The 18,393-nt window shown below is 33.3% G+C and overlaps 1 protein-coding gene across 1 annotated transcript in view; it reads right to left on the reverse strand.

Moving 5' to 3' along the window:
• The window catches only part of LOC127863752 (heat shock 70 kDa protein 12B-like), a 35,673-nt gene extending 18,074 nt beyond the window's left edge, over positions 1–17,599 (reverse strand). The window contains exon 1 of the mRNA XM_052403393.1: positions 17,474–17,599. Coding sequence (XP_052259353.1) covers positions 17,474–17,513 — 40 coding nt within the window. The 5' untranslated portion in view covers positions 17,514–17,599. The remainder of the gene's footprint in view (positions 1–17,473) is intronic.
• Between the last annotated feature and the right edge of the window lie 794 nt (positions 17,600–18,393).

Raw genomic sequence — 18,393 nt, forward strand, 5'->3', positions numbered from 1 at the left:
AACAAGAGTTATAAAAAGGCATCGCAAAAAATATCGCGTTTTACTTGAATAAGTTACCTCCCTTAAGCCTATCGGAATATCAAAAATACGTATATATAAACAAAACGCGTTCCTTGCATAAGTGATAATAAAGCGCGTGCCCGTGCCACTCGTCCTCCAAATACTTACTAAATATAGTACAACGTATCTACAATCATTGCGACTAACTCAAACCCCAGTAAATAAGTAACCAGGATAAATATACGTTTAGGTAATTAAGATATAAAACATACATATAAAAATTTACATGTTCCCTGTCTGCCGAACCCGATCCTTGGACTATAGCCACTAGAGGTTCCTATGTACCTATGTAGCCGGATTGCGCCCTCAGAGCGCCCAACACCGACACAGATCACGCTACTCTCCGGTCAAACACAATACTACATATGACTGCTGCCTTTGTCACCATATTATCAGAATCATTAACGTGCAAAATGGAAACTTTCAACTGTCCTTTCACTTCATACATAAGCCATTGCCGATCTTCAATGATCGCTTATTTCCGAGAGATGCATTTTATTTTTTTCAAACTTCGAATTTTGATATATGTTTAACTTATTCATTTAGATTACATTATTTTCACTATAAATATTGACTTTGATCCAATTATCATCTGAAAATACGATTTCGCGATTTCTTCAAAGATCGAGCGAGCCTTTTTACCTGTTTACTTATATATATCTAATTTAAGGTTACACAGATGTGAAGTTGTCGTGGCCGAGTGGGTAAGGCGATGAATTAGAAATCTTTTGGGATTTTCCCGCGCAGGTTCGATTCCTGCCGACATCGCATACTTTTTGCGACGCGTTTTATTTCTTTTCTAACGTAATTTGATTTAATATAGCACATAAGCTATGTTTATTGTTAAATATGTTGAAAATTGTATGCACATCCTTCAATTTTAAAATTAAAACAACGTTATGGCTAAATTGATTAATTTACTGCTGAAAATACGAATGATGCATGTTGCATTTTTATTTTTATTTAAAAAAGTAAACGGTAAATTTGTCTATTTTTTGTATTTTTGCTGTATATAGTGTTTCTATAAAAACTTAGTTTAAAATATAACTTAAATGATACTTTTTTGAATTTTATGACACTTTGTTTTTAACCGACCCAATTTTTACTTGGCTGAAATCACTTACATTTCATGGCGCTATTCCATAGATTAAAATTTGTAAGAAATAAATGTCTGTAAAAGAATACTTATTTCATCTTGTTTAAACTTTAAACACCTTTACTGCATCTGTACACACCAACTGCATGCCCATATTTGGAAATTTGAATGAATTATGGAACTTTTATATACTCCAGGGGTGAAAATAAACTGGACAAAAGCCGAGCGTGAGGGTGGTTTTGAAAAAATCGGTTTATTTTTTTAAGCATGGAAAGCCTACCTACAAATTTGCATGTAGTTTAGTGAAATGATGCTGATTAGGAAAATAATTAATTAAATTATATTTGGATATGTGCCCATTAGAGGTGCGCAAGCTTAAAAAGGTAGAATTTCCGAAATTCCCGTTCTTACACGTTGTAGCATGGATCGGGTATTGAACACGATACACGTGTGTATTAGCACCCTACTGTAGTCCCGGTGGGGTTATCAACTGCACCAATACACCGGTAAGCAACCAGGGGAATATCATATGAAAAAAGAACTATCATGCATGTTTGATTTGTTAAAGTGTGTCACAAAATTTCCCTAACTGCCGATGTCGGCTATAATTTCGGTATAAACATGCAAAGAAATTAACATATATATAATGTTATTGCCGATATGTTATTGGACATTTTGTATGTCAAATGTTCATTATTTGTATTAAAATAAAGACGATTGTATTGAACACGATACACGTGTGTATTAGCACCCTACTGTAGTCCCGGCGGGGTTATCAACTGCACCAATACACCGGTAAGCAACCAGGGGAATATCATATGAAAAAAGAACTATCATGCATGTTTGATGTGTTAAAGTGTGTCACAAAATTTCCCTAACTGCCGATGTCGGCTATAATTTCGGTATAAACATGCAAAGAAATTAACATATATATAATGTTATTGCCGGTATGTTATTGGAAATTTTGTATGTCAAATGTTCATTATTTGTATTAAAATTAAGACGATGCTTATTTGCCAGAAAGCGTTTATTTCAAATTCAAAACAAGCAATAATCATACATAATACCAAAATATAAAACTAACAAAATGACAACACTCTCGCTTAACGCAACGTTCAGAAGCACGCGCACTTAACAAAATTATTGCAACTAATGCAAGATGTAATTAATATGTGACTACATGTACTTGCTATACAACCAGTATCATGCGAAAATTGATCTTATTTAATTGTGGTTCCCTCTTTGAATTAATGTTGCCTGTCGACTTTTAGAATAATGTGTCAGTTAGAAATGTATTGCTTGCTCTACAACCAGCATCATGCGAAAATGGATCTTATTTAATTGTAAATCCCTCTTTGAACTTAAGTTGTCAGTCGACTTTTAGAATAATGTGTCAGTAATAAATGTTTTTCTTCAGTTTCACATGTTTTTCTAAGAAAATTTAGTGAAAGATGCAAATGTGTCTTATTTATTTTTTTCTGTGTCTTCAATGTATCTTATTTATATGTGACTGCGTGCTTATTTTTTTTTCAAGAAATAAAAGATGCAAATGTGTCTTATTTTAATTTTATCCATGTCTTAAATGTCGATTATTTATATAAGATAAAATGATATACTGCCAGTGTCATGCAAAAAAGGATCTAATTTCTTAATATCCACATTCACGCTTTGTTCTTTATTAGCACCGTCTTTAATTAGGCTCTATTTAAAGTACAGATTACTGTGAACTTAATAATTGTGCAACGGTGATGTTGATCCATTATCGTTGTTAATTTAAAATGTAGACAACAAGTTAGCAATTAATGAAATCAGTTATTTTGGAAGTAAATCTATTTTTTTCTGTACAGTAGCCAGGTGGATGTGTATTGAGCGGATTAGATAGGGATCACCACAACAAGTTTCTAATACACAGTATAGACTTCCCCTATTATTGTATTTGTTATTTTCCTGATTGGAATAAATAAAGTGTTAAAGATCATTTCATGTGAAAAGCAGGATTTCTGACATAATTTCAATCGTTCTGATTTTATACACAATTTCATGGAACAATGAATATATTGGCGTGATGGAACACAATTTATAAATCAAGCTGACAGTATAGTATCAGTTTTTAATTATGTGTAATTTAATTCGCATCTCTCCCTTAACTCGTTCAATGACACGTGAACTTATATCAATTATAAAACATCACGTGCATCATTAAATATTTTTTTTTAATTATGAAAACATATTATATGTTCTACATGGTTTTGTTTAGTTTTTTTTTCTCAACCAGAGAGACATTATAAAACATTGTTATATATAAAGCGCTTTACTTTTCTACATTACATAAAGATATATCGATTTTTTTGTTAAGTGTACGTGCTTGACATATTTATAAAAAGGCAGTGTTTATTTTTGTAATAAAATCGAAAATTGACATTTAATTTGATGCAATCTACATTGTTTAGCGGCCAAGCGCAGTATTCCGCTCTCGGCGGCCGATGGTGTATTGCAATATATACAATGAAAAGCTGGGTTTCTGACATGATTTCAATCTTTTTGTTGACGCGGAAGTGCTTTTTGTTGGCCAAAAATACTATTGTTCCCTTTATTTAAACCTAAGGTTTGTACAGCGGGGATTTCGGTACCGGCGCGGGTTTATGTGCTTGTTAAGAATTACCGAAATCCCCGCTAAGAGGCAACATATGCTGATTTATGCTTTGATTAAACATTGATAACTAAATTGCAAAAGTGTATAGCATATTGTAAATAAGGTAGTACGATATCATTTGTTTCATCAGATTTGTTTGGAAAATACTTTCTGAAGACTTATTATTACTATCGATGGACACAATTTAAAATGCCGAACCTACATGTTTAGGCATTTCGCGATTTTGATACTGTGCAAAGCGGAAAATCGATGCGCATTTACCCCCAAAATAACGAATTAGTTAACCAATCGCAACAGCTCAAAAAGTCATGTGATGTAATGACGAACCGCAATTGGTTGAAGTCAAAATGACGAAGCTGCAAAAAAATGTAACTTCGGCATTTTGCGCGCTAATTAATACATTGAAGCATCAATATAGCCATGTATTTTTTAAGGTAAATTGTCGAAACGTAAACTTTTGCTGATAGAATAATTCAATGATGTACATTTTATAGCATTGATGAACGCAAAAAGAGATTAAAAAAATATAAAATGTTGAGGCCTTAACTTGTGGCCACAACTCATAGCATGTTCCTACAACTTATTTAGTTGAGGTCTCAACATAATAAGTTGTTCCTTTAACTTAATAACTTCTGGCCGCAAGTTACTAAGCTGAGGCCACAACTTAATTAGTTGTGGAAACAACTTACTAAGTTTGGACCACAACATAGTTTAACCAATTAGATAAGTCGTTTCATCTTTACCGTTTTATTACTGTTAGTACCCTTATATTCGAACTATTGTGTGTTCGGTTTCAAGAGCCGGTTTGAGCACTATCCCTGTAAGCTATGGATCCCGGGATTGAGCCCCTGTCTGAGCACTTGCCTTGTTAGCGACTGGGTTCAGGGTTTCATCCCCGGTCTGAGCACTAGCAACGTAAGCGTCGGATTCCGGTTTCGAGTCCCGAAGCACTCGCTTCATAAGAGAGTGGTCCATGGTTTTTGGATTCTAACCCGGGACCCTTCTTGTAAAGGGCGATTGCTCTGACCGGGGCTTGATCCCGGGAACCATCGCTTTCGAGGTGAGTGTTAGATGCCTAAGTTTTCGACGGTCCCTGGGTTCGAATCACGGTCAGAGCACTAGTCCTAAAAGCTAATTTGGAGTTTTCGACGGTCCCGGGGTCCGAATTACTGTACGATCACTAGCCATGAAAGAAGCTTTGGGTCTCTAGATCGAGCCTTGGTTTTGAGGACTTACCCTATAAGCGAAGGCTTGAATTCCGATGTGCGAATTTGTACCAACAGTGACAGGTCCCGGAATCGAGCCCCAGTCTGAGTACTAGCCAAGAAAGCTATGGAACCCGGGTTCAAGCCTGTGTCTTACCACTTGCCCAGTAAGGGAAGGATCCCGGTTGCGACCCTCAGTCTGAGCGTTCGCACCGAAAGCTACGGGTTCACACAGGGACTCGAACCAAACAGCCGTCGCTAACATACCATACTGAGCAATCGCCTTCTAAGCGACCGGTTGCCTAAATAAGCACTAGCTCCGTAAGCAACATTTCCTGGTTTCGAGTCCCGGAATGAGAGCTCGCCTCGCAAGCTATGGGTGTTCGGGTTCGAGCGCCGGTCTGAGCACTAGCCATGTAAGCTATAAATCCCGCATTTTTCGGGTCCGGCGCTAAGACTAGGACTTGGATCAGGGTCAGTTCGCTTGAATGGTAAGTACTTAAACCGGGATTTGAGCCCGGGGCCCATAGCATACATGGTGAGTGCTCTGGCAGGGCCTCCAAATCGGGACCCGTTACGTAGGATGCGAATGCTCAGACTGGGGTCCCAGTCGCTTACAGGGCAAGTCCTTAGACTGGGGCTTAAACCCAAAGAACCATCGTTTAAAAAAAGAGCTATCAGGCCTGGATTCGAGACCGGAATCCGTCGCTTATGTGGCTAATTTTCACACCAGGGTTCGAAACCTGAACCCAGTCGCTAACTTGGCGATTTCTCAGATAGGGGCTCAAATCTGGAATCCATGGCTTACATGGCAAGTGCTCAAACAGGGTTCGAACGGCGGATCTATAGCTGACAGAGATAGTGCTCAGACCGGCGCTCGAACCCGAGCACCTAGTAGTATAAGGGGTACTAATTGTGATAAAACGGTAAAGATGAAACGGCCAATCTGATTGGTTAAACTTAAAGTAATGACCTTAACTTAGTTAGTTGGTCCCACAAGTTATTTAGTTGAAGCAAGTTATGAAGTTGTCGCCACAAGCTGAGGCCTCAACTTAATAAGGTGTTCCCGCAAGTAATTAAGTTGAAGTTATAACTTAAATGAACAAATTACTAAGTTTAGGCCAAAACTTAAATAGTTTTGGGAACAAGTTATGAAGTTGTAGACACACGTTACAAAGCTGAGGCCTCAATTTAATAAGTTGTGGGGACAACGTACTTGGTTGTTTCCACAAGTTATTAAGTTGAAGCCACAACTTATGAAGTTGTTCCCACAACTTTATAAGTTGTTCCCAAAAGTTACTAGGTTGAGGCCACAATATCAATAAAGAATTGCGGTTGTCACCTCTGTGCCACCGTGTAAAACAGAAAAAAACACGCATTGCTTTGCTATATATAATGGAAAACAGTGGAATATATCATTCTATTGAAACAAAATCCATTACAATTAACTGTCCAATTTGCCGAAGCATCACATAAATGCAATTCTAAATGACGAAGATACATTTTACAGCAGATTTCTTAACTTAACGTCAAAATAATTTCATACGAACATGCTCTATCATGAGACACTTTGAAAAATGTTAAAAATAATATTTATTTGATTTTGTGTAAGAAATGTTTAGCAAATATACGTTTCCTGAAAACTTGCGTTTTTGTAGGTTCGGCATTTTAAATTTTGACCATCGCTATGTCATGTTATATTTACATATACTTTTGTGTAACCAATGTTTTGAATGTACATTTACCTTTTTTACATTCGTTTACACATTTTTCACATTAATAAACTATTTAATAATGGAAAAAATATTCTGATAAGAGTGTTTAAATGATTAACACTAATATGATTGTGTACAAATCAACATTAATGCAAAGCCAAAACCCAAACATAATGACATATAGACCCTTTAAGGCGTAATATGGGGGATTGGCGTAAACATGGGTGATTTCGGCTCTGGGCGTACGAATGTAGCAGTACCGAAATCCCCGCTCATTATTTTCCAAAAGAAGTAACCGAATGGGAGATAATACATGTCACTGGTTGCTAATGAAAAAAAACACTTTAATAATTTTGTTGACACTGGAAGGTTTGTACAGCAGGATTTCGGTACCGGCGCGCGTTTAAGTTCTAGTGTAGAATTACCGAAATCCCCACTGAGAGGCAACTTAATGCTGTCAAGAGTGCTTAATAATTAAAATTAATATCATTTTTTTGCACCTTAACATTCATGTGAAGTCAAAAACCATTCATACCGATGACCTATTGACCCTTTAAGGCGTAAATATGGGGATTTCGGTACTAGGCGGGCGAATGTAGAATTACCGAAATCCCCTTTTCATCATCGCACATTAGTGTAACATAAATTTTAACACAATATATGTAGGGAAACTCATATGATTCGCGTAATGTGAAAATGATTATTATGCTATAATTCGACCACGAAACTTGACGTGACTTAATACCGGACATTATGGAATGGAGCTACGCTGGCCGTATTTGACATAAGACCCATTTTCGCATATTATCTTATCAATGCTTATATGAAATTGATTGCTATAATCTAATGCGTATTCGACACGGAATTATTGTCAAGGTTTTTCATTTTGTCAATATTTATCATAGCAGGGGACATTGCTGACATCAATATGGATACTGTTTTCATTTTCTGTCGAAAAATGATATGACTTATTATCAAGATTATTTTATAGTACGGTAGCGTTCTCTAAACAAGTGAGATTTATTTGTACTGGTAAATTGCTCTTATACTCACCATTCGGACTCGACGATCGGCTCGAATAAATATGTTAGTCGCTTAAAAGTACAAATTCATCATATTGAGCACGATTATTATTATTATTATTATTATTATTATTATTATTATTATTATTATTATTATTATTATTATTATTATTATATAGCCTTTAGAAACTTATACCTTAAAAAAAATCCAATTGGAAAAAAAAATCCCATGGGAAAAAAATCCCATGGGACAAAAAAATCCCATGGGACAAAAAAATCCCATGGGATTTTTTTTTTTTTTTAAACACGATTTAACGCGTTGAAATCGCGAGAAATGCTCATAATTTGTTAAAAGGTAGTGTTTCTGAAGGTTACATGAATAAATCTCTAAAAATCAGAAAAAAATCCCATGGGATTTTTTTTTCCCATAAAAAAATGGGATTTTTTTTCTATCAAAGTAAATTGAACGAAAATAAGCACAAATGCTTTAACAATGCTTAAAATCGATAACTAAGTACAAACGAACGTGTTTTATGTTTTTGAAAATCCCATGGGATTTTTTCTCCCATAAAAAAAGCTGGAGAAAAATCCCATGGGAGAAACCTAAATTCCCATGGGATAATGAAAAATCCCATGGGAAAATACAAAAATCCCATGGGAACCCCAACTTTGCAAATAAAGTTCATAGTGAAGAAAACGCATTTAACAAGCAAAAATAACCAATTATTAATCACAAGTTAGACTTTTATCTTATACTTTATCACAAATAAGCAAACCTTCAAGAAAAAGGGTACTTAAGTTTGCGAAATTTCGGTTTCGCAAAGTTTTTCCGGTGGCCGTTAAAAGCAACAGCAAGTTTTATGTGTTTTACAGCAAAGGCTTTTATTAATTCATGATTTGAAAGTTGAGAAAATGCCTGTGTTGAAATAATTCTTCAATTGCTGGATTATTATGTGATACACCGCTTATACAAAAGTATTTTAGCTACTGCATCTGTTTTCATGTGATTTCCCAACCATTGAACCTCGCTAAGTGCATTGAATTCTTGGACAATAGTCTGTTTGAGTTTAGCTTGCAGAATTGATTGTTTCATAACATTCAGAATTTAAAAGATCATGATGCTGAATTTACGAATATGTCTGTTTAACAATGTATCTGTAAAGTTTTATTTTATTCATGCCTGTATATAAATGGGTTATGTGAATTTTAATATCATACATCTGTAGGGGTCTCAATTAAAATTATAAACAAAAAAGTGATTTCTTTGACTTTTTTCAAATGAAACCATTCACATATGTATTGTCTCCAAGATTGTAAGATTACTCCTGATATGACAACTAGAATACAATCAGATTGGTACGGTGATATTTATTTTCGTTTTGAGCACTTCATTTCGTGCAAATGTGCGTTTTGTTTAGAGAAAACTTACAAATCACAGTAAATAAAACTGAAATGACTCTAGATAACTGCGTACTATTAAGTTTGACATGTACAGGTCTAATAAAGATACACCCATCTTATTGTAAACCCCTCTTAAAAATAAAGATTTTAAAATGATGAATATATTATATTCATAGATTTCAATTGCGTATAAGACGTTAACTTTTACTCTATAAATTATTTAACGATACAAAAAAATATTTTTTGCAAAACAAGACCGCAATCGATCTATCTAAAGATAACAATATAAAAGATAAATGTATATATCTTAGCGGCACTACCCGACCATATACATTGCGACGGTTGGCACAATTACAATAGGCTAGACTTGATATTTATCTAACTTCTTAAAGTTGTTTTCTAAAATTATTAAATTTACAATTGATTCATGTTATAAATCATATCATACCATCAGTGACAATTAAATACGTGTTGATGATATGCACGTGGAAAAGTGCTCTATAGAGTCAATAATTCGCGGTTAATATTCACTATTTCTTGACCTATGCAAAGTTTTAACAATGTAAGAAAAAGTAAACTTAGAGGGTTTCTTATTCGTATTTGAGCTAAATGGATAGATCATTGGAAAATACTCTTCTAAATGCATTTGCTCGCTTTAATCAAATCGTTATATAATCAAGTAGATATCTTTTATTACAATAGGAAACGGTGATAAGTTGCAGGAGCAAAAAGATGGTATTCAATAGAAGCTCTGTATTTCTAAAAAGAATTACTCAAAAAAGAATGACAACGAAAATGAATATGACTAAAAATCATCCTTTTCTACTATAAATATACCACAATAATATAAAGCTAAATCTAATTCAATGAAGGGCCGCTTAATATTAAAAAAAATCAATAATGCTTTAAAAGATTAAACATTACAAAAGTCCAGATTGTGATGTATTTACTGACTAATTCTGGAACGTTTTTCGGAAAAAGTAATGTCATTTCGTAATAGGAAGTATAAATTATTATTGTCCATTACACAAAAACATGAAAGTATAACTTGCATTCCAAAAACACACAGCGAGGTGCTTATGTCCATTAACACCATAACATTTCTATCAATAGAGGGTTTGTCGCGCACAACAGCCAATAAGCGATTACATTTTAATAATATGTGTAGAAATTATTTTTATTAAATTAAGGGAAAGCACAGAATCAATATGTAACAATAAGAGCCATAGAAAGAAAACATCTCACTACTCTGATCATAAATATGTGTTTTTTTAATCTGAATAATCCCTAAATTGTACGTGAGACATGCGACATGAATTTTCAAGATACACTGGACTTAAAATTAACTTCGGAGGTGATCGATTACCATAATCAACAATTGTCTAAACAAAATTGAATGTATTGAAATGTCATTAAGTCATTCGAATCGTAGGGATATTAATCTGCTAGGAAAGATAACTATTGTCAAACCACTGCTTTTTCCTCTACTTACTAATGTTTATAGTTAACTAGCAATTCCAGAAATAGCCACCATGAATTAGATTGTTTTATTTATAAATAATGTTTGTATTTACATGCTGGAACAAACGTTAATTTACTATGCAATCAATTATTAAATAATACAATAGGTTAAAATGCTGAATATTTGGAAGAACAGTTGAAAATTTGACAAGAAGACTCAAACGAATATACCAACTCACACAACGGAAATAGTTGCCAAATACCAACTCACAAAACAAACGGAAATAGTAACCAACCTTTAAGAAGAAAACTGTGTAAACAATGTTAAGCCAAAACCTTGATATTAAACGGCACCTCTGTAATTGCAAGATGGAAAACATTCTAAATGTGAATTTGTATATACAAAAAGCCACATTTCGCACTAAAACAGAGAAATCATTGAGAAACTAATCCCTTATCAAAATATTTACGCACATTTCATATATCGACATCATTCAAATAAAATAAATATTGTTTACCACACCAGTATTTTTGTTAAGTCTGAATGATCAATGTATTAAATATGTATTATTTACAAATATATGTTTAAACTGTATTTATTTACACCCTAACAGTAAATGAACATGAGCTATTATGTATACAGCATGCATGTCTGAATGTTCTATGGTGAAAATAAATTGTGCACCGTAAAATAAAGATTAAATATTTCAATCATATTACACAATTGTGAGATAATATGGTATCGTTTTTATTGGTTTCTACTTCCTCATCAACAAATAACATCCCGACAGTAAAAAAATATAAGAATCCATCACTATGTTTTTGTTTATTTAGATCGTACACGCATTGTCATTGAACACCACATTTAATGATATTTGGTACGAAATTCGTAAGTTCAATCGGCAAAGCCTCGCACTAACAGTTATGAATTTGTTAAATAAAATATTAATTATCAAATGTCACCTTCCGTTATATTGTCTGTATTGAGCACTTATTTCAATGCTTACACTAGCACTTTCCCAAATGGTATGCTCTATAAGCCAACATTTCTTGCATGTTTTGATAATTGCTCTGTTTTTTAGAAATTTATCTTCCAATTTTAAAACTATGTAACGTCTATTATGGGTATTTGGTAATTTTAACATTAAAGCATATATTGCATTAAAACTTTGACACAAAATGGCATTAATGAGGTGTCAGAACTAGATTAACGTCACAGAAAGGTAAAATAACAATTTGCAAAACAAATTCGCATTCCTTCACAAACTAAGTCTGCTCTGTTGGATTCGCATATGTTTTGTTTGTGTGAGGCCATCAGAGTATACAATATGTGCCGAAATACTGGTTACCATGAGTAAGACGTCATAAGCTAAAAGCAGTATGTGACGCTTGATAGGCAACCGTTATGAGTTGAAAATGGATTAAATACACGTTTCATCTTTACATGTTTCAATTTCTTATTGACATCGTGCATGTGCTGAATGCACGAATTAAATGACAACCGAATTGTAAAAGACTTAAATGACACGTAAGGGTAATTTAAGTGACGCAAAATGTATTAAATTGCCATCGTATATACCCGAAATTGAGATTATATGCATACTCTTACAATCAGAGTTTCTTCTTACATGTATTTAATTTAATTCACGATCTGAATTTCTCTTTGGCAAATCTTCTTTGGTCACAGTATTACACTGGATTTTTTCACTTTGTAATTATTATATTATCAGTATTTATCAGACAACATCTCTCTTCAAAAGTTTAACATGATTGCTTAATGAATTCAGAAACAAGATGCAGCACAATATAACACAAATGAAAATATATGTAATAGTGAACATTGCAGTAAAAGAACCCTAGTTTATGTGCCTTAAATCTGAGATGATATGGTGATGTATAAGAATTTCTCATAGTTGTATACTGTTATAGTCACAAACAAGAGTGGTATTATAATACAACTAAAAGCATATAATTTACTAACACAATGTGAAATTTGAGCTTAATTTTTATTTTCAAGTTCTGTTAGTGTTGAACAGTTAACATGCAACATAGTTACTGTAATTAAGTGACATTTCGTTTTACTGATTTGGTTGAATGGACATGCAGATATATCATGTTTTGTGCAGAGGACAGAATAATCAATTATTATATTTATTGTATATAAAAAGTGTTGCTAGCATATTGGATATTGTGTCCATCTAGCTAAGAAATTCCCTGTTTGATCCCCACTCGCACTGAGTGAGGGTTATCACAATCTTTGAATAATATCAGTAAGAAAAGATAGGGCCGAGTAGGCCTTGTTGATTTGGGGCTAATAAACCTGGAGCTAAATCGACCCAGGTTAAAGGCAGAGGCCAAATAAACCGGACGCCGCATGGGCCTGCTATACTTTGAACAAGTATTGTTTCTACCCAGGAAACAGGCTTAAGTGTCTTACAAAGCTTAAGACTGTCAGTGCAAACTATCTAAATTAAATTGGTTAAAATAAATAATTATTGGTAAAAATAAGCATTATGCACAAATTCAATTATTTTATTTACCTGTGTACATAAATCATTTCAGTCTTGATGGGTAGTGAACCATGTCAAAAGCACCATAACTATGAAACACTAGTATGTTGAAAATTGCAATGTTCCACAGAAATTATGCTGATGGTAATTCTACACGATGATGAATTATTAAATATGTCTAAATTCGATGTCCACCAACATTCCACTACCAGTTCAATTGCCTCTAACACAGTTGAAAATAACACTATTCCACTCTAGAACCGTGCCTCACGTACATTTTTTTTCAGCTTTTCGCAATTTAAATGGTCTTCTACTGTGAGTTTTTTTTCTCGAGCGTCCTCGTGATTTAATCATTTTCCCTGACATGTAAAAATTCGAGTTTCGATGCCCATGGTCCGGCCATATTGTTGTTGTTGTACTTTTCAAAGTAGTTCAAAGGAACGCGACCATTATACCAGAGATTGATTTATGGAATAAATCGTCTGCTGATCCAGAGAAGTGTGACATTTTTAGTAAGATTTTCGCATTAAACAATAAAAACTCAAGTATCAAATATATGCGGGTTACGGTTATTCTTATACGTGGAATGACATCACTCTTGTTCAATTACTTGGTTTGAATTAGAAAGTATGGTAGCTACTAGTGTTGTAACAAGTAACAAAAAATTAACCGGTAATTCCATTATTGTAACCGGTTAATTAACAGGTTTACTGAAATTGTAAAAAAAAAATCTTTCAAACATATCATGTTAAACGTTCATAAACTCTCTCCAAACACAAAAATAATATAAGATTCCTTACGTCGGATACCTAAACCGCACCATCATATTATTGATATCAATTTGTTATTATATAAACACATTGAAAAACATAGATTTGCACATGTATGTCGGAGTCTGTAGTTATTTGGTCTTATAGCATATTGATACGAAATAAACAAATGTATAATGTTCTTTAATATGTATCACCTTTTGGTGAGGCCGCTTACGTTTGCGTGGTATCGCTTACACCACTACGTTAAATTATTGTGCTATTTGCTCTGTCACGTTTTATTTTTACTTGCTGTAAGAATGATAGTGTTATGTTTTATTCTTGTCCAGGTCAAAGTGATGTTATGTTATTAAAAAAGTATATTTATTCTCTCTTTACATTAATTAAAACTTGTTTCAGATGGGTAAGATATGAATAAATAATTATTATATTAAGATCATTGATATTTTGAAACATTTTATTTGAGCCAACAATTAGTCTTAAAACTTGGTAAACAAAACTTCAAATAATCAAACCAAAGTCGCAATCTATTGGTTGATATCGCTGGTTAAATAGAGGTGTCTTATACCGCTTATAGCCCCAACTCCACACAATTGCCGCGAAAATCATTCGCAATTAAAACAAAACAATACTGGCAATTATAAACACTTTAACCTTTTTGTAACAATAAAGATATACGATATATTTAACATGGCGCTCATGAATATTGCACTGAAATCCGTGGCAGATTCTAATTAAGATAACAAATATATGATTGATACGGGTATTTGTAAACATTGCATATATTTATACACAGAATAGCTGCATGTTGACTTCAACCGATAGCCTAAAGGTAACTCTACAACGTCACAACGTGGTTGCTGTCTGATTCGAGACTCGAATTTGGCTTTTTTGTTTTGTTAATACTAGAAATTATTCTGTTCATTACGTATACGACTAAGTGCAAAAATTCTCTTTGATCAATTTCGAAGCATCAAGTTCATTGTTGGTATACCGATATTTCTTTCATTGATACTTAATACGAATATGTTTTTTATTTACGAATGTGAATTTTATGACTTGTACTTTTATAAAACATGCAATTAAATGAAAATATATTGACATCATCAATGAAGTATTTCTAATAAAACAGTCAAAAGAGTAATACTGTTAAACAGTAATATAAATCTAATCTCGAACTTATGGCATTCGGTTAAGGAGTCCGACAATAATTCACTGCACCAGCACGGTGTTGGGTTAACGTTATGCCGCGTGTTATAAATCGCCCTTGACGGAAACACGATTCTTTTATTGATGTCCCCGTTTAAACTCGCTTGCCTTACGAACTATGTCGAATTGTGGGTGAACATTCAGAAGGGTGGTGTTAAATATATATCGTATAATACTATGTTAATTGACACGTTAGTGATTCCCACCATCGGCGTTGCATGCTTTTAACTGTCAATACCGTAATGGTCGAGTGTTATAAATAAGCATAGTATGATTTATTCCATTAAAATGCATTAAATTGTATTAAACAACGGTTTCTGGTTAACGTTTTGTAGAAATTAAAACATCTTAACCCATCGCACACTAGGTTAAGCGGTTAACCTGTTTGACTTTTATAACCACACCCATATGAACTAATAACACGATAATAGAAATTAACTATGTATAATGAAAAGTAGAAATGTATATTAAAGCCAATAATGATTCCAACTGTGTAGTCTGGTCTTTGTCATGCTATTATTTAATCATGGACCGCATGAATATTCCATTACAATCCGTCTATAATCGTACCATCGAATAAATATATAATTATTAACAACATATCATATATTATTGATATCGGAAGCGACCGGTCACAATTCACCATTAACAGTTAAACTAATGGTAACGGCGAAAAACTACCAAATTTGCGGTTGTTAAGTTCCAGAGATACACGTGCCAATACTTTTTGTTTATATACGAACTCCAATTATTCATTATAGTCGATGTCTTACACCAGCATATTATAATACTATGTAAACAGATAATGCTTGCGTAGCACTAATGCGACTGCAAGGAGACAGCGAATGAATGCAAATGAGTTTGTGTTGCTTCTATTATAATTACAGTACTATATATTGAATAAATTAACCGTAAATATAAATCAACAACAAATATATGCATACGAGTAATATAAAATTCAAATCATTCGCAAAAGGACAAAGTTACACAATTTCAGTAAGCTAGAGTTACAGAGAACATGTTGAGAACGAACACAATCTTTCCTCGAACCCTTGACATTTGGTTAAGCAGACTTATATTGATACACGGAATAATCAAAATGGTCGACCAGTGTTATTACAACTTCTTATATTTCTGTTAGTGATTAAAATCATACTGGATAAAGATTTATTTAAACGGTATCCATGGCTAAATATTTTATTTAACTTTTCACATATCTGCCAAGTTACTTTAAAAAAATCTTCATTGCACATTTTTGTATAACGTGCACAAGCATTTGAACATAGGTACACAAAAACAAACGTACGTACATATAGAAGCGTTAATTATGTTGGAAGCATATATATGGTATGACATACAAAAACATTAGCGCCACACACCTTGAAATGAAAGTAACTTTAAGTATAAATAAGAAACATATTTTATATATGCCAATAAGAATATATATCTGGTGGTTACAAGGTAGAAATCCGTCTTTTGGGGGCTTTAAAACTTAAACATAATCGCATTTGTTGAAATGGACGTATACGTCTAGACATCCTACTTTCGGTTTTAAAAGCGGTACTGTTTGAAAAATAATAAATTATTTGCTAACTAGGCCATATATTTAATTTTATCTATGCCAATTAGAATATATCTGGTGGTTACAAGGTAGAAATCCGTCTTTTTTACGCTTTAAAACTTAAAAGTTATCGCGTTTGGCGAAATGGACGTATACGAATAGAAATCCTTCTTTCGGTTTTAAAATTATAAAAAAATATTTGCTAACCAGGCTTTAGATTCAATTTTATCTATGCCAATTAGAATATAGCTGGTGGTTACAAGGTAGAAATCAGTCTTTATGCGCTTTAAAACTTAAAAATAATCGCGTTTGTCGAAATGGACGTATACGTATAGAAATCCTACTTTCGGTTTTAAAATTTAAAAACAAATAATAAATTACTTGCTAACTAGGCTAAAGATTTAATGACAATTTTGCACTTATTCAAATTGCATCTATTTGTATTGATTAACATGGTTTTCATTTCAAGGTGTGAGGCTTCAAATTTTCTATGTTTTGTATTATCGATTGAGCGATCTGTATACCACTTGCGATTTAAGAAATGGGAAAATATGGAGTGACCGTTGTTATATAAATAATGAGGTAAACAATGAATTATTCGCAACTAATTCAGGAAAATATTAAAGACTTCCCGTTCCGGTCTTTGATTTCTTTTGTCGTAATTTATAAACAAAACATAGAAAAAGATTGAGAAGTATTTTTATTGGAAACACACATAAAGTTATTGCCACGTTCGATTAAACCAGACAAAAACAACTTCAATTAGGTAATAGACTTAACAATAAACACAGTATTAAACAAATGTTTTACCTGAAGGCTTCCCAAAAATCCACTGCATTAACATATTCATGTTTTTTAAATTTGTTGATAATAAATGAAAGCACCATTAAGATATACCATGTACAATATGATGTCTGTGTGGTGTGTAATACACACTGCAAACGTAAATATAGTTCTATACTTATTTTGAGTTATTAGCGATAGGTTAATATCGGATATCGTAGTATTTAAATTCGCTTCATTCCACGTCCGCCTGTTATGAACACGCGTAGAGAATATATTGTTTTCGAGTAGTTGTCAGTTGTCAATTATGTGTATGGAGGGAAAAGTTGATGAATGCATGTATTTGTTTGGTTGCTGTGAGTGCTTTATATTTGTTCAACTGTTCAGCTATAAAAGCATACGTTTAGAGCTCGACATTTCAGTGTTTCGTTTGAATAAATAAAATAGTACATGCTAACCAACTAGACCTTTCGTCTCCACGCAAAACGCAGTAATTTAGAATAAGAATTTATTAAATCATTATAATGTGCAAAACATATTTGTATGGTTACTGGGAGCAATGAACCTTTTGTTTTCCTGTTTGTTTGAACCATGTGAATTGATATATTGTCATAAAAGATTGCTTTTTTAAGCTGTCGAGTACCACGCATGAAACAGATATCTAGCTCGACGTTTAAAAACACACGACTTTTTCTGTGATTTTACTTTATTGCCATCCATTTTAGAAATACATGAAATAGTTGTGAAACAAAGCGAATGGAATCACATATCGGTTCTACTTGTTATATTCTATATATTATATTCTATGAGATCGCCGTGGCATAATTGATATGGTAGCAACCTAGTGACCGGGAGTTATGAGTTCGATCCCCACTGTTTGAGCGTGTTTTATATCTCCACCAATTACACTAAGTACTGTGTCTACTCAGGAAACTACTCGTTTCAAT

This window comes from Dreissena polymorpha, unplaced genomic scaffold (genome assembly GCF_020536995.1).
Source record: "Dreissena polymorpha isolate Duluth1 unplaced genomic scaffold, UMN_Dpol_1.0 chrUn033, whole genome shotgun sequence".
NCBI classification, from domain to species: domain Eukaryota; kingdom Metazoa; phylum Mollusca; class Bivalvia; order Myida; family Dreissenidae; genus Dreissena; species Dreissena polymorpha.